The sequence below is a fragment of the Puma concolor genome, chromosome D2 (genome assembly GCF_028749965.1).
Source record: "Puma concolor isolate L17-30 chromosome D2, mPumCon1.1.hap2, whole genome shotgun sequence".
In the NCBI taxonomy this organism is placed as follows: Eukaryota; Metazoa; Chordata; class Mammalia; order Carnivora; family Felidae; genus Puma; species Puma concolor.
Window position 1 is genome coordinate 22,849,691 of NC_141677.1, and position 22,792 is coordinate 22,872,482.

Sequence of the window (22,792 nt, forward strand, 5' to 3'; positions counted from 1 at the left end):
TTTACACTTGCAAACACTAGTAATCATTGTTGCTGTATTTAGTACAAAGTATTATGGACTTAATCATAGTAGAGTTCTTTATAATCACAATTTAATTATTCAACCCAATTTCTTTCTCAGGGTAGGCCTAAATCATTTCTGGAATGTTAAGTAAGATAAGAAAGAGTTAACTAACTTAGTAAGATGTAACATCAAGGCAATGACAAGAATTAAAGTGACATCTAAAAATTCTTAGTTTACAGACCCTCAGTTTATAAGATCAGAACTTGCTGTTGCCCAATTTCACTTTTATTTTCAAGATAAGGATAACTTTTATACACAAGGAAGGTGAGGGGGATCTCTTTATACTATTTATTGTTGGCTACTAAATATTACCTATTTGGTTAAAATTTCACTTAGGGATGTGGTCTTTCTTGAATATTAACATTCCTGCGATGTTTTCTGTGCTGACACCTAAATGGAATTTGATCTCAGTTGTCCTTTGTAAGAGTTCCTATTGAAGTACTCCCACCAGAAATTATCATGGAAAACCCATTTGCTGCATGACCATCTCATTACTTATTCTGTCCACGGAATGGCACAGCTCGGAAGGCACACGGGGACAGGTGTCCAAATGAAGGCGCCATGCTTGACTGTGAACTGTGGGGCAGGGCACGCCAAGCACAGCTGTAAGGAACAAGAAATTCCATGGGCTCTATTCTTCTCATTTGTCATCAGCAGGGAATGTGTATCAATTGAAATCAAATCTGGTTAGGATTTGATTTCAACTGCAGAGTCTCTCATTGTCAAGGAGGTTTAAAACTCTGGGTGCTCTAAAGAACAGTCAAGAATATGCACATTACTTAAAAGGAGGAGGCTTATGTCTTCTTCTGTGGGGGGAGAAAGGAAATGAAAAAAATGGATTAAAGAGTTCTCTCACTCTCTCAGAGCTTAACATTAGTTATTTTCCAGTAAAAAGTTATAGGGACGTTTGAAAAAATGTTTTAAAAGCATGGTGCTTTGCTTATGGTCAGTTGTTCTGTATCTCTTTCAAAATATTTTACTTGTCAATATTCAATTTTATAACATTCCTTTCTGGAAAAGCATCATTGGTCCAAGTAAACCTTCATAGGGAATCAGAATAAAGAGGCATAGACCATGGATCAAAGGTCCAACCACAAGCAACTAGAAAAAAAAATAGATCAGATATACATGAAAGCACATGTTTGGAAGTGCCACACAGTTGTTTTTCCATGACACTGATATTTAACAGCATCGGAACCATGTTACTAACCATGGAGGGTGTCACTGCAATTCTGTGGACCCATGAAATATAGGAGGATCCTGTTATCCAAAGATAATCAGTACTGAAAAAGGCTGAGGAAATCAAGTACACTTAAAATGAAAAAAGTTAGTTTGAGACTTTATTGTAAAAGACAAAACTAGAAACTGTAAAAGCAAGTTTAGGAGTTAAGCAAATATTGGCTATAACTGGATGCATGTACAAGTTCTCACAATGAACAAAGCCTAAATCAAATAGGATTTCCGTGGAAAAAAAAGGGTAATTTTTCCAACAAAATTATATGGTAGCTTGATGTCCTTCACTTTTTATTTTCACTGCTTAAGTAAAAATACAGTCTTTTTGCAGGGGCGCCTGGGTGGCGCAGTCGGTTAAGTGTCCGACTTCAGCCAGGTCACGATCTCGCGGTCCGTGAGTTCGAGCCCCGCGTCGGGCTCTGGGCTGATGGCTCAGAGCCTGGAGCCTGTTTCCGATTCTGTGTCTCCCTCTCTCTCTGCCCCTCCCCCGTTCATGCTCTGTCTCTCTCTGTCCCAAAAATAAATAAACGTTGAAAAAAAATTTTTTTTAAAAAATACAGTCTTTTTGCAAATGTATTTTGCAAACCAAAGACCTCACCTAATTTTTGGGGGGGAGGGTAATTTAATCTTTGATTAAATCATTAAACCATTTGATTTCAACTCATTCTCACTTGAAACACTTATCAGAGAATCATCCTAATTCTTCACACATTGCCAGAAAAAAACACAACCCACAGCTGTGCAGCCAGTGTTCCCCCATGCCATCCCCCTAACTTCATGCAATCCTGTGTCTTGCAAAACTTGTTGTTTTGTTCCATAATCAATTTGTTCAATATCCAACCTCCTGGAGTTCACACTTACACACAAGGGTAGATGAAAGCATCCAACTAGAAGGAACGTTTGAGCAAGGGCCAGTTTTAAAAATGGTCAGGTCCTTAGTGAATATTTCTGTGTTATGATGATGTTTGCTTTTCTATACAATCTTATTTCTGTGGGAACTCAAATAATGAAAATTTTGAATTATGAGGACCAATTTTTAAACCTATTTTAAAGTATTTTTTTTTTAGACTGAAAGTCTACCAAACAGTAATATACTTGTGTTCTTTTTAGAACTTCATGCAAGACTCAGAGCACACAGGAGGACCTACTAAATAAATTATTAGTGTATATCCAATACAAAGAATCTGGAATTTTTAGTTTAGGAAATTTTAAAGTTTATTCTGTGTGTTTTTTTATTTTAATCTGTTTCACGGAACAACAAGGAGGCCTTAGTTACTAAACAGGAATTAAGCAGTGTCTTCCCATTTTCAGCTATATAAAGCACTGAGATATTATGAACTATTAAGAGCATTTCCTCACTTACAGGAACTCTCATTTCCTTTGTAAGTTAATAAATACTGAGGCTGGACCTAAGCTAGCATGATAAAATAGTAAAAGACCCTACATTACAAATATTCCCTAAATATTTGTGTCTATGACTACCAGTCATACAGTTTCATAAATGGATAACTTTTTAATTTTTTATTATTTTTTAATTTAAATTTTAGTTACTTAGCATACAGTGCAATTTGGTTTCAGGAGTAGAAATCAGTGATTCATCACTTACATATAACAGTGCTTATCCTTAGTACCCATCACCCATTTACCCCCACTCACCTCCCTCCATCAACCCACAGTTTGTTCTCTATTGTTAAGAGTCTCTTATAGTTTGTTTTTCTCTCTTCTCTTTTCCCCCACCTTCCCACATATTCATCTGTTTTGTTTCTTAAATTCCACACATGAGTGAAATCATATGATATCTGTCTTTCCCTGATTGACTTATTTCACTTAGCAAATACATTCTAGCTCCATCCATGTTTTTGCAAATGGCAAGTTTCATTCCTTTTGATGGCTGAGAAATATTCCATTGTAAATCCACATCTTCTTTATCTGTTCATCAGTTGATGGACATTTGGGCTGTCTCCATAGTTTGGTTATTGCTGATAATGCTGCTATAAACATTGGGGTGCATGTACCCCTTCAAATCTGTCTTTTCATACCCTTTAGGTAAATACTTAATAGTGTAATTGCTGGATCATAGGGTAGTTCTAGTTTTAGTTTTTCTGAGGAACCTCCATACTGTTCTCCAGAGTGGCTTCACCAGTTTGCATTACCACCAACAGTGCAAGAGGGTTCCCCTTTCTAGATGGATGACTTTTAAAAATCTCTCTCAGGGGCGCCTGGGTGGCGCAGTCGGTTAAGCGTCCGACTTCAGCCAGGTCACGATCTCGCGGTCCGTGAGTTCGAGCCCCGCGTCAGGCTCTGGGCTGATGGCTCGGAGCCTGGAGCCTGTTTCCGATTCTGTGTCTCCCTCTCTCTCTGCCCCTCCCCCGTTCATGCTCTGTCTCTCTCTGTCCCAAAAATGAATAAATGTTGAAAAAAAAAATTAAAAAAAAAATCTCTCTCACATAAATATATTGCAAATGAGGATATATATGAATTTAAATAATCTGCAACAACATAACTGTTCATTGAATATAACTCTTAGGAATTATATTCTCAGAGGATACATATGCCAAGCAAGGACTTGACCCAAACATTTATAAATTATAACAAAATTTATTGGCAATAGAGTTGGTAGGTTTACCTGAGATTGTGCATTGACATTGGCTCCATTTGTGACCAAGACTTTTACCACCTCTGCTTGCCCAGCCAAAGATGCTATATGCAAGGCTGTGTTTCCTTTCTGTAAAATGAAAAGATACATCACTCACCCTCTTTATCTCTTTGTTTCAACATTTTATAAAATATGGAATCCTTCTATGTTTCTAAGTTCCCCAAAGAGAACATGGTTGGTTGATAAGTATCTCATGAGAAGCTTGCCCTCATTCTTATCAAAGGCTGAATCCTTACTGAATCTGTCAATTGACATAAAAACCGTTAAATATGTGATACTGACCTTTGTAGCTGCATCCACATTGGCTTCTCTCTGTAGCAGTTCAGAAACAACTTCTACATGGCCTTCTTTAGAAGCAAGATGGAGCGCGTTCAACCCATTCTGATTAAGAATGAAGGGAAAACTTTACTCAGCAGGTTGAGAATAGAGCAGGAAACAGTCTACTTAGAACTCTGAAGATAATATCCCACCAACAATCACTTGTATGTGTGCAGTATAGAATCTTGAATTAGGAATAAAGGTACTTGAAAATTAGGCAGGTTGTTCTAGTATCATTTTTTACTAAATTTTAAGAATTCTTAAAGAATGCATACCTACATGTGTGAATGCCCCTTTAACAAAGCAGAGTAATTTGAAAATCTGACTGATGATGTTTAGCCAGAAAAAAGAAAAAAGGCAAGAAAGAGAAAGTCTTGGTAACAACTAAGGAAAGATTCAAGGAGTTTATAGTCTGGATTTTTTAAAATTTTAACTAGAAAATTAAACAGCAACAAAAACCACAACTAACCTGATTGCAAATGTTTATGTCAACCCCATTTTTTATGTAGTCAAGGGCCTTTTCAAGGTGTCCAGCTCGAGCTGCTCTTAAGTAACTTGCATTGGCATCAGACTAAAAGAAAAAAGAAAAACATTTTGATGAAATGAAACTCATATACATGTTAGAGCAATTCAGCTTATAGTCCAAACTAAAAAGATTTTTAAAGTCAGTATTTTTAAATTGAACTATTGTATTTCTAACATGAAAATACTCTAAAAAGTCTTTGTGAAATCACCAGGAAAAGGATAAATTCTTGAAAAGTTAGTTTCAAGTATACAAAGTTACCCTTTGTGTGATGTCATAACTGAGAAAATTTCCCATAATATGTAGGTGCCTTCAATCAACATACAATTCCTAGGGACTGAAGAGAAATCCTATAACTTCCTGGTGGTTTCATTATGAAAATCTCATTATTCTATTTTACAGAAATTTAACATCTATTCCATTCTTTCATATTTAACTGTCCCCACCAATTTTTCAATTCATAGGTTCACAAATATGTTTAATGTTATTATACTAGTTTAACAGGAATTTGTAGGATGTTCTCTTGGATTTTCCCACAGCACAAAGCCATGTGTTAGAACATAGAATGTTTCTGAAAAGCATTTATAAATTTCTGTACAAATTGTGAAGAGTACTTTCCATATATTTTCAAGCAAGCTAAGGCTACCACCTAAGAAAACTCTATTAGGAACATTAGCAAGAGCAAATAAATAAATACATATAAACTGGAAAGCAACAAAAACCAAATCTGTAATGCATTCACCAAAAGCTTACAACTCTGCCTTTCTGCTAAACACTAGTACTTCTGATTGTGGGGTTGAAACCACCTATACCAGTGAACCTTTAATGGAAAGAAGACAGGGAGATGAAAGAATTCAAAGTTGGGTCTGCACAACTTGTAAAGGAGTCTTGCTCAGTGTAGAACAACATAGAAGCAGGTTTTCCTGAAAGGGTAGCCAAAAACATCTCATCATTGGTTATCAATGCCATCATGTGGGGGTATGGCTGAAATAACAGAGGAAATTGTCTTCTTTCAGCCATTTGGCAAATACCTTCAAAGCCCCTGTTCACAGGCCACCTCATCTGGAAAGCCTTCCCAGACCTCCCAGTCAGAGATTAATTGCTTGGTGCTCACAAAGCATGAATTTTGTTGACTCCTCTGGGTATTTCTCACACAGCATTATAGTTTTTGGTATACCTGTCCTTCTTCCTCTCTAAATTGTAAGTCCCTTAAGAATAAGCAGAGGTAGCCTTGATCAAGGGGTAGGCATACAGAAAGCTGACAAGATGCCAATCTTTGAGGAGTGCTACTTCATCCTTGGAAATGTAATTCTGATAAAGGAAATTCCATTCTGAGAAGAGTCTTTGGTTTTGGTGTGGGTCAATTTAGTTAGGATTCGATTTGCTCAGGTCTTCAAAGGATAGGCCACTATTTCTATGTGTTCCACTCTCCTCATTTATAGCAGTACACCTCTCCCTGAAGAAGTATTCCTTTGTCTAAATCATGCCTTCCCAATCTCAGCATTACTGGCATTTTTTAAAGAAAGATGTTATTTTATTTTATGTAATCTCTATCCCCAACATGGGGCTGAAACCCACAACCTCAAGAGTTGCACACTCCACCAACTCAGCCAACCACCCACCCCTACTGGCATTTTGATCCAAGGAATTCTTTGATGTGGGAGATGGTCTTGTTTGGTGTAGATGTTTATTAGCATCCCTGGCCTCTAACAACTATCACCTATTTGTGACTACTAAAAATATATCCTGAATTGCCAAATTTCCCTTGGCAGTTGGGGAAGAGGGATTTTCCCAGCTGAGAACCACTGCTCTAAATAAAGAGAAAACCAATTTATTTACAGATTGTAGGCCTGTCTGAGTTACCACATGCCTTGACTTACTGCAGGCCAGTGACTATATGTATAACATTCATTTTTGTGTTTCCCCTGGAATTAGAAGCATCCTGGCACACAGCAGGTGCCTAAAAATGGTTTTGTGAATGAATGAATCAACAAATAAGTAAATTGTATGGAAATAACTGTACTAATTAAAATATTGCCTGCAACAATACAGGAAGTTTTATTCGTAACAGCAGCCGCAGCTATCTAAATGGAGAACCTGCTAGAATTCAAAGCTGACTGCCAAAGATGATAAACTAAGCCATTGAGTTGGTATCTGGGAACACACGTAGCTATTGCTAAAATAAAATTGGGATGTGAGTCAAGCATGCAAATCATTTAATCAGAACAGAGGGTTAAGTAAGAGGAGGACAAGAGATATGGCTTCAAATTAGACAAAGGACAAACCAAAAGTTTGAAGGAATTTCAAGAAAAATAAAATACAGTTTTTAAAGAGGTTTGCTACTTTGAGATGGTTGGGGGCACGGTTGTCTGGTTTCAAGTCCAGTTAGAAATAAATTAGCTATGCGAGGATGGCTCATTGTACCGTAAAACATCATCTTCTTTGTGCCTGCTCAATGACTTATCAGCGAATTTGCCCAGAAGGGCTCTGAGGCTGTTCTGGGAACAAATGACATCAGTATTGGATGTTTCAACTGCCAGAGATAACAACTGTGAGTTAAGCATCCCCAATTCTGACTCTGAGTGCATAAAAACAGCTACTAAAGAAGTTCAAACAGAGGTATCATAATTCAAGGAAAGCCTCTGAGTTGATTCCATATCTGAAAAGTTTTGACAACTGTATATACTGCCCATTTTCCTCTCCGAAATTTTCTCACCAGAATCTCTAAAGCAAAACAAAATACAACGATAAAAAAAATTCTAATCCAGTGCTTCTCTACCTATTTGGAGTTCAGATTCTTTTGAGACTAACAAAAGTGGCAAAGAAATCCCTTTCCTTCAACAACTGTACATATATGCACACATACACCAAATCTGCACATACACACCAAACCTGTGCGTGCACACAAAATTTGCACACTGATTTCATGTGGCTCGGGATTGCCAACCCTGCTCACGGATCCATGTTTAAGAACATGTTTAACATGAATCCATGAGCAGTAGATAAATGATTAAGAGTTTTCCGGTGGATACCTTCACTGTATATGTCTCACCCAGTGACCCTAGTATCAAATAATTCTCTAAGGTAGCTAATTTATCACCTGAGAACTTTAAGAAAAAGAGAAGAAACAAAAAAAAATTATTTTCTTCCCTTTTCTCAGCCCTCTGTTATGCACAGACATGCTTAACACACTGATACAGAACAATCAGCTACTTTATACTTCCAAGAAAAAGTATGGGCAATAAAGAAGGAAGAAAATACAAAGAAAAAGCAAGAGGAAGAAAATGAAGTCTGCCTTGAAGAAAAATGACAACTTAGGGAGTGTGGTTATTCCTACCTTCAGAAGAAGAACCAAGAAGATCCTCCTTTTATTCTCAACCACCTTCAAACAATGCAGCCCTGTCTTCCACAAATATTTGCTGAACATGGATGGGGCACTAGTCAAGGCTGACATCTGGCTGCACAGAGGTGAGTGAAACATACTGGCACCAGTGAAGGCTCACTTTCACCTCCCTCTTACACTTTACCAAATCATGTTGCTTAAGTGGCAGGGTAAATAATGGATTCTTCCCTATTTTTTTTTTTTCAAATTCTATCCCTAGTACCTATATGATGCTCTTTATTTCCTTAACGCTAAAAATATATAATATTTTGTATTTGGCTCAATATCAATGTGTTGTGTCTCTGAGCTGTCATTTCATCAAAAACTTGGGAGTCACTCTTTACACAGACTACAGCCTGGGTTTTAGTCCCAAGCATGCTATCAAAACAACGCCTCTTAAAGCCAGTTGTAGACAAAGCCCTATGAAAGGAAATCAGCTCTCATGAGAAGGTAAGCTCTGCCACGTGAAAAGTCAAACAGAGGAGATCATTGCCTAGTGAGTCAGTTGGCACAAAATGAATATAAGCAGGTCAGTCAGCATTTTTTCCCGTAGATGATCAAAATCTGTAGGAAGAATCTGGAAAATGATAACGTCTTTCATCACCATTTCATGTCTTGTCTACTTAGTCATTTTACTAGACAGGAAAGAAATACGAACCACGTGTGTTTTTCAAGGAAACAGCTTCAAGGGTAGAGTCAAGTATTATTATGGATTAATCTAATAACTCAGCATTTCCACCTATACTGGCATATTGATATTTTCAGCAGAAAGCAGTGATTGGAATGAGTAAGCATTTCCTGAGTGCCAACATCAGTAATAAACTAATACTTCATACCTCTGACTATATGCTAGACACTATTACAAGTACTTACATTAACTTCATTATATTAGTCACTTACTACAGTATGTATTAATTGCATGAATCCTTACATTAGTTTAGTCCTTATAATATTTACATGAAGTAGTGTAGTGAATTGTGTCTCTCCAAAATCTCGGAACCCCAGAAGATGGCATAGGACACAGGACATGGATATAGGATCTTTGCACAAATAATTAGTTAAGATGAGGTCAGACTGGATTTGAATGGGCCCTAAATCAATGACTGATGGTTTTAGAGGAAGAGAAAATATATAAATATCAAATCATTATATTGTACACCTCAAACTAATATAATGGTATATGTCAACTATATCTCAAAAAAAAAAAAAAAAGACAAGACACACAGATACATAAGAGAGAACATGTAAAGATGCAGGAAGAGGCTGGAGTTAAGTTGACACAAGATAAAGAGTGCCAGGTGGGGCACCTGGGTGGCTCAGTTTGTTAAGTGTTTGACTTCAGCTCAGGTCATGATCTAAAGGTTTGTGAGTTCGAGCCCCACATCAGCTCTGTGCTGTGCCCCCACCTCCCACTCACATACTCTCTCAAATATAAATACACATTAACAACAACAACAACAAAATGCCAGGAACCACCAGAAACTGGAAGACACAAGGAAGAATTATCCACTCAAGCCTTTGGAGGAAGTGTGGCCTTGTGGACACCTTGATTTTGGACTTCCGGCCTCCAGAACTGTGAGTAAGTTTCTAGTGCCATAAGCCACTGAGTTTGTGGTGGTTTGTTATGGCAGCCCTAAGCAACTGATACAAATAAGAACAATTACTAGCTCCATTTTATAGATGAAGAAACTGAGCTATAGAAAGGATGAATGACCTTCCCAGGGACACACAGCTTATGAGTGGCAGAAATACAAACCCAGACAGTCTAACTCCAGAGTCTAGGCTGTTAATCACTAGCTTGAGAAAGGGCTTAATAAATGTTTGCTCCATAGTTTATGCTTGCGAACTCTTGGTTCATTCATTCATCTTCCATCCATCCATCAGTCCATCCAACCATTAAATTAACTATGTAAGTACTTTCAGGTATATCCTCTCTAGACCACAATTCCTTTAATGAGTTTAGTTGAAGCCTCAAGATCAGGCTGACAGTGGACTGGCAGAAGAAATGTAGATTGGAGGCTCAGTGAGTATGTAATAGAGCTGTGCTCCATTGCTTCTAAACCTCAGGGAGCAATGTCTGAGAACTGTTAATGCCTGATCTACCAATTCTTGAATCTTTTTCTTTTATCTCATTTTCCCAACTATCTGGGAACTGTATGAAGGGTAAGAGCATCCTTCCTGTAAGCTTCAGGGTCCTTTACTGGTGTCCTGCCCTCTGCTTACCGACATACTCAGGTGTTTCTTAAACAACTTAAAATAAAAACAAAGCAAAAAACTTTCCCCCACATTTCTACCTAGCACTCCCTGCAAATGATGATCTCCTCTATTTCTCTACTGCTGTTAGCCTGCACCCTAGCTACTCCACTTATTAGAGGTAAGTTTTATCAAGTAACTTTGGCAAGCTTCTTACGTGTGCCTCCAGTTTCTCAGCTGTCAAATGGGCATAAAATAATCTAGTATCAGAATGAAATTAGCTTGTTTATATCAGGTGCTTAGTGTGAGTGCATAGCAAGCACTCAATAAATGATTATAACTTTATTTTGGTGAGTGTGATGCTAAGTGAAATAAGCCATACAGAGAAAGACAGATACCATATATTTTCACTCTTATGTGGATCCTGAGAAACTTAACAGAAACCCATGGGGGAGGGGAAGGAAAAAAAAAAAGAGGTTAGAGTGGGAGAGAGCCAAAGCATAAGAGACTCTTAAAAACTGAGAACAAACTGAGGGTTGATGGGGGGTGGGAGGGAGGGGAGGGTAGGTGATGGGCATTGAAGAGGGCATCTTTTGGGATGAGCACTGGGTGTTGTATGGAAACCAATTTGACAACAAATTTCATGTATTAAAAAAAAATCACCCTATTAGCATCAAACATGTTCAAGGCTTCGTCTGGGTTAGTCTCACTGCTTCTATATCCTTAACACTAATTCATATTTGAGTTCTTGGCAATATGGCTTATCTGGTTCATCAGTCAAGCCTCTCTGCACAAAATCACTGATGACCTTCCAATCATCGAATCCCATTGCTTAAACGTTAGCTCTGCCTTTTCTTAATGTAAAACCATTTGACATTACTGACCCCCTTCTCTTTCTTGAAAGTCTTCCCCTTAGTTTCCCTCATGTCTTTGTTCACTCTTTTTTGTTCCTTACTGTCCCAACCCATCACTAAAAAATGGGTGTTTCCTTTTTTCAGAACTCATATTTCTTTCCCCCCCTGTGCTCGTTCCCAAAGTGACCTCATCACTACCGTGGTTTCCACCATTCTCTTGAAGCCTAACATTCTGCATGTACATTGCACCCATTGGATCCCAAAACATTTCCACTTCCATGTCCGCCAATTCCCTGACCTTCACTGCAACAACAAACATTATAATCTATGATCAATGTATAAAGCATCTGCTGCAGCAACTAGGTACTAATGTCAGAGATGTGAATCATAAATTCCTTTCATTTTCTTATTTGTATTTAAAGGTCCCAAGATTTCCAAGCCACTCAGGCATACAATTTTGGTGTGAATCTTTTTTTTTTTTTTTTAATTGAGGTATGATTGACATATAACAATCATATTTACTTTCAGGTATACAATGTACTGACTTGATATTTGTATATATTGTAAAATGATCATCACAATAGGTCTAGTTAACATTTGTCACCATAAATAGCTACAGATTGTGTGTGTATGTGTGTGTGATGCGAAGTGTGAATCTTTGATTACTTACTTATTTCTTCTTTAGTCTCTCCCTCAAACTCTCTTCTAGAAAATTATGTGTATGTTTCTTATCAAACATTCTGCCTCAAGGGACTTTTACAGTGTTTATCCTCCTTTTAAAAAGCACTTATCGTAATGTATATCATACATACAAAAGAATGCCTGAAGCATATATGAACAGCTTAAAGAAAAATAATGGAAGAAACAGCCTCATGCCCAATAAACTCAAAAATGAAAGTTACAAGCACTCCATAGACTTCCAATGAGCCCTTCTTTGACCGGCTCTCCAAAGGCATCCTCTGTTCTAGTTAATCATTCTCAACATCTATGTAAACCTCCCCAACCTAAATGTTATGTAGTGGACTGTCTTTGCACTCTCTGTAAATGGAATCATACATTATGGATCCTTCTGTGACATGCTTCCTTTGTCTAATGTTGTCTTAGAGTCATTCATGCTGACATGTATAACTGCAGCCGATTTATCACTGTGGCTGCAGAAGATTCCATTATATGATTGTAACACAATCTATTTATCCACTGTGGAGTTGACGAATGTTTGAGTTGTTTCCAGTTTGGGTCTACTATGAACAGGGTTGCCATGAACACTCTGGCTCTAATCCTGGTGCAAACAGGCAAGGATTTTTAAGGTACATACCTACTATCATAAACGCTGTGTCACTTGGTATGTGCTAACTCAACTGTACCAGTGAATGGAAAATTGTTTTTCAAAGTGATTGTAGCAATTTACACTTTCTGTGGTTTGTGATTATTGACCATGATTTCATATTCCTTAGAAATTAATCTTTGGGAATTCTTTCGGGCCTGGGTTAAGGATGCCATACTCCAAAAACGAATTTAACATTGCTTCTTCCAGTTGCTTAGAGGCACTGTCAACCCAAGATTATTTTTAAAATAAATGTTTGCCTTGAGAGTTTTTTTGGTTTTGTTTTAAAGACTACACAAATAAATTTAGATTTCAAGCTGGTATGGATATGAGGGATTCCTTGTGGTTACAAATTCTCAGGGAAGATTTTTTTTTCCCTTCCAGCTGGTGACAAATTGAGACAGGCAAGTTTTTGCTACTCTTTTTATGTGGTGGATTTATTTCCTGTCCACCCCTGTATTGGGAGCCAACCCCTTTGGAGCCCAGTTTATTAGGGGATCTCTTATTAAACTGCCCATTTGGGCATGTTCTAGGCTTTGTCTCCTGGGCCCTGTGTCTATGTAGACAAGTAAAACTGGTTCTTGCTTTCATGTCATTTTTACCTCTATAGATCCCTTACTTTTGTGCCAGTTTACAAGTGCACTTCAAAGGACTTATTTTTATCATTATCCTAATATTTTAGCTTTCCTTACAGCTGGGAATATGCTTAACCTTTTCTTTTTTTTTTTTTTTTCTATTCACCCTGTTCTAATTGCCCAGTTCAGGCCCTAGCCATGTGATGCCCAGATCATTCTGAAAACCTCTAAGAGGTTGTAGCCAGTACACGATCCCTAGCTGAATATTCCAGGAGCACCGAACACTGTTCAGGAGCTCACTGAGGAGCCACTGAGGGTTCTGAGAAAATCATGACAAAAACAGTAAGTGCAATTTAGTGAATGCCTACTATAGGTCAGACTCCACTAAGCATTTTACATATGTAATTTTTACACATGCATTGTTAGTGTTTATTTCTTAAAAATTCAATCAAGATAGGAACCTGCATTGCAGATGTGAAAAACTGAGTTTCATGAAAGTAAGTGTCTTGCCCAAGGTCACACAGCTAATAAGTAAGCAGCAAGGATTGAAAGCCATAAGTATTTGATAAAAACCCAGGCTCCTTCCTCAATACCAGTGGTTCCGTGGGGCCCTAGCAGACAAACTAAGATCAAGAGTGAGGCGGAGGAAGCTGATTTCCTTATGCCTATTTGCAGTTTCACCCCAAGTAGATACGCTAGTATCTGCTTTTTATGTTGATGTTTGATGGCAAGCTTCATTTGTAAAAATGTTTCTGCTTTTAAATCACAGTATTCAATTGCTATTGCATAGCCTCCAAGGCCCTTTAAATCCTGACGCAAACAAACACTTCCAACCCAAACCAAAAACACAAATACTGATCTTGACAGCAATCTAGACAGCTTTTCATTTCTCCCACTTATTATTTCTAGACAGGCCCCATAATATCCTGTCACTGTGATGTCATCCAGGACATCTCTCTGCTGACTAGTAGACCTCACTCTCTCTCCCCCGTCAACAGGTGTAGTAACTAAGTCCTAGGACCAGTTCAACTGTCACTTCATCTGTGCAATTTTATCCCCAAATACCAGATATGACACCCCTCCCCTGACCTTGGGACTCCTACAGCATGTGCTCTGTTTTGCTCAGGATCCAGTGAGTCTATCAAGCTGGACAGTAATGTCTTTTTGGGCAGGTGCTTGTCTTATTCAGGACAGAGTTCTACCTAACAGAATCCCAGTACACGCTGAACCAAGAAATGCTGATCCCTTGCATGGTCCAATGCTCTAATCATTCCTCAGGAAGCGAAATCCTACAGAAACTTAATTAGGAACCAAAAAAGTCTGCTCTTCCTTGCTGTTTCTCCATTTCACCAAAGAAAGGTAAGAGTCCAGGGACAGACTTAGGGGTTCTTCCACACTTGAAGAGAAGATAAAAGGGGTGATGCTCAGTGAGTCTGAGATTACTCTGGTTTCCCAATTCACCTTAGGCAAAGCACCTTATTTTTGTGATGCTTGCTGAGATCACCTGTGGAGAAATGTATCTGCTTCAGTAATAACTGTCAGAAAGTGTATGCAGGTGAGGCCTGCAGTCTATTGTGTTTTATGAATCAGGAGGTCTTTAAGTGCTCTGATACCTAATAACATGGTATTGTAACTAACAGTGATTGGACACTTCTAATATGTGGGGCATTTTCTGTAGATCACCCCAAATTCAGTCTCACAGGTCTGTGAAGTCTGTGTTACTATCATCTCTATTTACAGATGAAAAAGGTTAGATAATTTACCCAAGGGCAGTTTTCTAGAAACTTGCAGAAGCAAGATTTGAATTCACGTCTACCTGGTTTTAGAACTCTGCCCTTATTCCCAATTCTAATACTTCCTTGGCTAAATATTCCGGAATAATATAAAAGAACTCATGTTCCTTGAGTAAAGAAGGAGAAAAAGAGCAGCAACGTTTATTTAGAGTCATCGGAGTGACAGGTACTCTGCTAGAACTTTCCAGATATTGCTGGAATGTGGTCATTGTTCTCTTCACCAATAAAGGGGTTCTTTTCACCCCTTTCGTCCAACACAGGATGACTCCCAAATAGATACCCCTACTCCTACTGGTAGTCAGTTGTGGTTTTCTTCTAGCATGTTTAGACCAGTGGTCCTGGTTGTTGTAATTACATAATTTAATTAGGTATTATTTAAACTTTAAAACAATGCAGAGAAAGGATACTTTTATGAAAACTAAGTTAAATACTTTGGAAAGACATAGTAGAAAGAAGTTCCTAAAAATATTCCTGCTAAATCAGATAGGAATGAGAGGATTGTAAGGGGCTAAAATAAAAATCAGAAAAATCCATGAAGATTCTATACTCAGATTACTTCACAGATTAATCTCTAGCTTTCCGTTAAAGAGATGAAAAGTGGGACTCCTACAAAGAGCATTTATGGTATGGAAGGCCAACGAGAATTATAGTCGGGGATCCATACTCTGAGAAAAGTCTTCATCTTTAAATCCATGTTGGGCAAATGGACGCACATGTATGTGATTTAAGGTAACACTCAAATATTTACCAAATATATGTACCTTTTAGTGTTCTTGGCTATGAATCATTTTTTTTAATTAACCAAATAATTACTGATATAAATTTTGCTATATAAAAGGCCATCTGTTAACCTTGTTTTCTGCTTCTCAAGAAGTTAATTTCAAGAAGATTATAAGACACCTCTAACAAAACTTCTTCTAATAAAAACATGCAGAAGAATGATCTGGATGGCCAGATATAACAGATCTGTTGCCTGGTCATACCTCAGAAAATATGGCCCAGGAAGAGCAGCAATTTTTTAGTTTTCTCACATTGGATACACCAATTCAAATGTGAATGCCAACCAGCATATCTATGCAGACATATCAGAAAATAAATAAATCTGTTTAGTTAAATCCACATTCTCAACCTCACTATGGTGTTGTGTAGATCATGAATTCACAAGTCTGGGTCTTCAAGAAATAAATATTATATCTCTTCTAACTAGTAAAACAAATCTTCAAAGTGAGTATTACATTATTTATTCCATCATGAGGATTAAGGATTCATATTCAATACAGGGTTCAATATCTGGCAGTTAAGCAGTGATATCTACTTGGCCTCAACCTTGAGGATACAGTTATTGCTTTCAATGATGTTATAATCTAGCTGTGAAGGCTGGAGACAGCAGGTGGAATGAGAATTTAAGGTAGAAGATCCTAAAGAAGATGATGAAGTCTATAGATGCTATTGAGAAGAGCCATTTCTGCACACTGAATATGGCTAGGAAAACAACTAAGAAGAGAGGCAGGAATTCTAGAGGGGACCAAGTCAGTGGAGAAAAGAAGGAAGGAAAAATGGGCAGAGATATGGAAATGGGGAGGTTTCAGGAATGGCAAATAGACAATCTATTGAAAAGGGGAGGCCCCTAGAGAGATTGGTAAAGGAGAAGTTCACAGAAGGTTTGGAATGGCATTTAAATTTGATTTAACTTCATCGCAAAGCTATCAGGACACAGTGCAGGGTTTTGATGAGTGGGAAGAAAGTTTTAAATCTACGTTTTAGCCTACTTAGTTGACAGCAGCTTCATGTAGAAGAAAATGGAGACAAAAAGAGCTATAGGTCACTGGCTGTTAATTTATTATGCCTCAAGGATCTCCAGGGGAAGACTTACACAAACAAGCGAACAAATGAGACACTCAGACCCTACCCCCAGACATTCAATTGGTCTGAGATGAGACATTTTAATAAACACAGCTCAAATGATTTTAATGTGCAACCAGACGTGAGCACCACGGAATTAGGTGAGAGTAAAAATACAGCTCTATGTGACAGAGAAAGACAATTACCATATGACTTCACTTATATATAACATCTAAAGAACAAATGAACAAAGAAACAAACAAAAACCAGACTCTTAAATGAGGAGAACAAATTGGTGGTTGCCAGAGGGGAGGGGTGGGGGGAGATGGCTGAAATAGAGAAAGAGGAAAAAGAGGTGCAAACTTCCACTTGTGGAACAAATAAGTCATGGAGGTGAAAAGCAAAGTAGGAAATATGGTCAATGATACTGTAATCCCACTGTATGACGACAGATGGTGACTACACTTATCTTGGTGAGCAAAGCATAAGGTATAGAATTGTTGAATCACTATGGTGTACACTTAAAGCTAATGAAACATTGTATGTTAATTACATTGCCATAAAAAATAAACAAATATGGCTGTATGTGATATGGATACTTTGAGGGGATAGAAGGGAGGATGGAAAAGAAAAGAACAATGTGAGAAGCATTCTGAAGGTCTGCTGACAGATTTTTATTTTCACATAAGAGAATGTTAAGATTTTTATTTATTTTTTTTAATTTTTTTTTCAATGTTTTATTTTTATTTTTGGGACAGAGAGAGACAGAGCATGAACGGGCAAGGGGCAGAGAGAGAGGGAGACACAGAATCAGAAACAGGCTCCAGGCTCTGAGCCATCAGCCCAGAGCCCGACGCGGGGCTCGAACTCACGGACCACGAGATCATGACCTGGCTGAAGTCGGACGCTCAACCGACTGCGCCACCCAGGCGCCCCGAGAATGTTAAGATTTTTAAATTTTGGCTTTCATAATTGCCTTTCACCCTTCTCTTTTACTCTTCTATATTCCCCATTTAAAGCAAACTTTTGTACCCAGAAGTGAAAGATGGAAGGCTTTCCTTGGTGGTATCAAGCAGTAATTTTTGGTGAACAAAGTAATACAGATTTGTAAATTATTCTCAATCAGGAAGGGGATTTGCACAGTATGGGGGCTGCTTATCAAAATCCCAACGTCCTCTGTGCTATTGCTCCTTAATTTGTGATTTAATGTCAGTTTTAGTTTTGAAATATAAATGGAACTGCTTTGTAGAACTCCTCAAAATCTAAGACTGGTATATTTATGTGGGATAAAACAACGTTCAATAGAAAAAAAAAATAGCTTGAGAGTCACATTCTTCCAAATTTAAGGCTTTGAGATTGGACATGGAGCCACAGGGCTACTCAAGCATGCGAGGGGGGAGGCAGTAACAAAGGAGGGATTTTTTTTTAACCCACTAGACTAGAGTGGAATTATAGCTTATACCCAGAGACATGGCCATTCAGATAGTGCCCTCTCAAAGTTTCCAGATATTTTAGAGTATGATATTGTGTGCTGATATTTTATAGATATCTTGCACAGTGATCTAATTTCTGACCAATTTCAAAAGAATGTGGCCAATTGCGCAACCTACAACAACTGTGACATTCATGGGATAATCTGTCTCCTGTCAACAAACAACCGCAAATCTTTAGGAGACTGGTCCCCCTCCCCTACCCAGGGGTATTAGGTATTTATCTTAGCAGATAAGTTCTTTTTAGGTGTGTGTTTTTGGGGGGTGAGGTGCAGAGATCTCAAAAGGGAATTTTGTGTGTGTGTCTTTTGTATGGCAAGTGCTTGAAAAAAAACTAGAACCCTTCTAGTTAGGGAAGATCTTGGATTATTAAGATTTCATTCTTTTTTATTTAATTGCTACCTAGTTACTGGAAATAAACCAGTGGGTTTCCACCTATAAATCAGCAATGGGAGGAGTGAGAGAGGGGGTGAGGGCTTAGTTAAGCATTAAGGGAAATGCTTCCAAAGACTATCTATATTTGTAATCATCTCTATCAAAACCACCCAAAGGACAGGGGTTGCCTCCACAGATTCCTTCCCATTACTACAAGGCTGCCTTTGTTTGTAAGGACTTTGCTTGGAACTAACCTTAGTTCATCCCTGAAAATGAGGTCACTGTCCCCTAACACATGTTAGGCATGGTTACCATCTTTCCACTGGGGCCTCTGCCAGCAAGGCCCCTGCTGTTGCACATTTCAGATCTGCCAGGGCTTCTGCGCACAGCGGCCCCTCTAAAACTGAAAGGCAAAACAACATTTCCATCTTTATCTTTAAGTAGAGGGAACTGGGAACCGGTTAAAAAAATAAATACAGTGCTAGAAGGCTTTTGTTTTTATAAAGACAGTGTTTTTAAGGATTTACTTTGCCAGGCTGATAAAACCCACTCTCATCAAGTCTGTCTACTACGATCTGGTTTACATCAAAGGAAGACCCAGAATCCAGGCCCCTTGCAGTGTCTTTTTTCACCCAGAATTCAGAGACCTAAAATTCTCCTGGAGACTGATTAAAAATAAAAATAAATACAGAGAAGAAACATGTTTCCCATAGGAAAAAAAAAAAAAAAGCACATCGGGTATTGGTGGTGGGTGGGTGTTTCTAATACTTCTCAACGTGAAGTTGATTCTGTTCAGCTGTAAAACAGGATTTATTTGAGTTTGTCTGAAATTTTCTGGGAACATAAATAAAGATTTCAAAGAGCGAGTTTCGCCTACATCTCAAGGGATGTAAGGCCATTTGTATCAGGAGAGGAGAGTTTTGTATGTCCTAATATGTGGTCAATATAGTAATCTAATGTGCTGATTTGTAGTAGCCTGGGACAGAATTTCAAACCACTTTGACCGAAAACTTTCATTTAAAACACTTTCCTTACACTATAGATGTTGCAGAGTACCTTAGTGGGCTGTGTACACAGATCATGTACCAACACTCTTGTATATAGATGCAGAATGGTATGTATGATGTCAGGAATGCACAGAATGGTTCAATTAAATGACAAGTGGGTTCCTCCCTGATACTGTACAATGTGAAAGTACTCTCACAGCGAATTAATAAGTGGTGTTTTCCCAAACGAACACAAATGGAAAAATGTTAATGAAAGCTCCATTTTAGCCAAAGTACCTAACACAAGATGTAGAAAGGGGTGTGTGGCTCCTGAGCCAAAATATGTTTGACACTTAAAGTGAAAACAACATGATCTCTTCATTTCATTCCATTCAAGGACATTTCAGTACAGGGTGAGTTTGTCCTCACTTGCAGATGAGTAAAGTTATGCAGCAGGGACACATTAACCTTAAAATTCATAAAACATTTAGCTTTTGTTATTCTGAAATATAAAGATCCAAATAAATAAATAAACCTGGAAGACAGCCAGAGATGGAGAAATCATTTCTGGAATGTATCTTTTTGGATTCATTAGCAGGCTTATTTGATATCTCTGCTGTGTTTGGACATATTTCTGGTTATCTCTTGGGATGAAGAAGCACAAGAGAAATGGTAATACGTTGCTTTAGAAAAATAAAAAAAACAAGTCTATCAACAGCTCTCTCAGTGCTCAACAATTCAGAACATATAACAGCCCTGGAGAATTTCCTTTTTTTCCCCCCACCTTAATCCACAAAGATGGAATATTAACACGAGGAACGTTTAGCTCCTTTGGAAATTGTAATCATTTTTATTTCAGAGAATTATTTTCCCCAATGAGTTAAAACAAGAATCTAATTGAAGGTTGCATAAAGTAGTTAGCAGTTAATGTTGGTTTGTAACGTGTAAATTTGGTGGATGCCAGGCTCTCCAAAACATATGACTGAAAGCCTTTCCCATTCATTAGGCAAAAGGTAAATGCTGACAAAAAAATATAGAGCCATTGGGGTCTTAAACTTTCTCATTATCAGTCATCCCTTCTCTTCTCTTGCTATGCTTCATCTAGTTCATCTGTCTCAATTATTTCCCACATGAACATGTCTTTTGAGAAATTCTCTTTTACTCTCCCATGAGCAAGGCTGCCTATAAAATACTTGAGGCATAATTCGTACTCCATTGTTCACTGGAGGAAGTGGCTGTCTTAAGCGATCAGGCTCTCCCACCCCTGGAAAGATCAGTTGACATGTAGCCCCATCATGTTTTTTTTTTTTTTTTTTTTTTTTTATAATTGGTAGAGCAGGAGAGTAATTTATGGAAGTGCCCTTGATTCACCTCAACAATATGTACTAAATAATCTGAAGAGACATAGCCCTGAACTAGTAAACTGGAAAGTAAAGATTCAGTATAGTAATGATTAAATCTTGGTTTAATATAGAGCTTTGCTTTGTATTACAAAAAAATGTACATTTCTTTTTTTAAAAACACATTTTGGTTTTTGAGGTAGATTACTGCATCTCTACTGTACAAATAGGAAACTGAAGCAAAGAGAAGTATGATTTGTTTAACTAGTTATGAAATTGCTGAAAGTAGAAATCAGGATTCCTGGATTTTATGTTCTCCCTACCTCATGGTACAAGAGCAAGAAGGAAGCGGTCGATGATTTTATGGTTTGAACTAGTATAAGTTCTTGGCTGAAGATTTTCCTGCCACACTCCAATAAAGAGTAGGATCTCCAATGTCTACTTGTTCCCCCTTCCTTTCCCCAAACTACCATTCATCTTGTAACTCCCTACATACACAGTTATCTCATGCAGCCTGTGCGGCATGGTGATGCATCTAAACATTGTGACCCATGCTGCATGACAAGGGCTAGAAACAGACAGCTTTGTCTCTTTAGAGATCAAATGAAGTTGTTCTGAGCCCCAGTCGGGTAGTATTATGCAGCTAAAATCTGGGGGTCTGTGTGTACCTTTTTTTTTTTTTATAAAACATGCAGTAAGGGGTGCCTGGGTAGCTCAGCCAGTTAAGTGTCCAACTATGGATTTCGACTCAGGTTTGTGAGTTTGAACCCCTCATCAGGTTCAGCACTGACAGTGCGGACCCTGCTTGGGATTCTCTCCTTCTCTCTCTGCCTCTCTGCCACGTTCTCTCTCTTTCTCTCTCAATAAACAAACAAACAAATAAATAAACTTAAAAAAAATTAAAACAAGCAGCAAGTTGTTGCACAACTTGGCTAAACCAAAGAACTGCAGAGTCCCTTAGAAATGCATCTTGTAATACAAAGGTATTGCTACTTACCACTTAGGAAATACATAGCAGTTACTTCTGGCATTACACATGGTAGATTATATAAGACACATCAACTGTTTGGGATTTTTCCATTTATTTGGTATGTTATGAATCAGAACAGGGCTTCATGCCTAAGGATCCTTATTATGTAGGAGGTATTGGCATGAGTCCTAAAATATTTAATCCAGCGAACTATTCACATCTTAAATATAGCAACCGAAAACAGTGATAAGCTAAAATTGGTCTAGGTATCAGGAGAAAAGAGAAAGTGTTTACTTGAATAGATGAACATTTTCCCAACAGTTTTTTTTTCTTCTTCTTTCTGAGGTTAGAAAATAAATATCTTGGTGTTTAGTGTGGATAGACTTAATATTGTGAATATACATAGTTTCTTCCACTGCATAAATATACCTTGTATGGTGGGGATCAGCCAGGAAATCACAATACACTGGACTTAGCTTCCTGGTCAGATAATTAGAGGTCTGGGGATAAAAGCCCAGAGGAATTGAAGGGTGAGGTCCATGGCACCAGAGGGAGAAGAGGCATTAGCTAGTGAGATGAAGGGTTCTTGAATTTACCATCCTAAAATGTTGTGTGCCAGATGGTGCAGCTGGAATGAAACTATTTGCTTTTGGGGGCGGGGGGATTGTGGGGAACACAGTTTCATACTGACTCAATAACACCAATATACCAAAATGCTATTGCTTTTTCCATTTTAATTTTTCATTGTTACTCGACCCTATCATCAACAAAGGGATTTTAGAACCCCTCGGTGAAAATATAGCTAAATAAGTTCTTTGAATGAATAAAAAAAAAAAACCCCATATTTTAAAATAAGCTTAGGTCACTAGTGAAGT

The 22,792-nt window shown here is 38.0% G+C and overlaps 1 protein-coding gene across 18 annotated transcripts in view; it reads right to left on the reverse strand.

The window, feature by feature from the left end:
* Nucleotides 1-22,792, reverse strand: part of ANK3 (ankyrin 3) — a 690,167-nt gene that overhangs the window by 231,439 nt on the left and 435,936 nt on the right. For all 18 annotated transcript variants that reach the window (XM_086679761.1, XM_086679767.1, XM_086679764.1 and 15 more), the window contains 3 exons: nucleotides 4,740-4,841; nucleotides 4,235-4,333; nucleotides 3,923-4,021 (listed from right to left, as the gene is read on the reverse strand). In XM_086679761.1, the coding sequence (XP_086535887.1) occupies nucleotides 3,923-4,021; nucleotides 4,235-4,333; nucleotides 4,740-4,841 (300 nt within the window). The remainder of the gene's footprint in view (nucleotides 1-3,922; nucleotides 4,022-4,234; nucleotides 4,334-4,739; nucleotides 4,842-22,792) is intronic.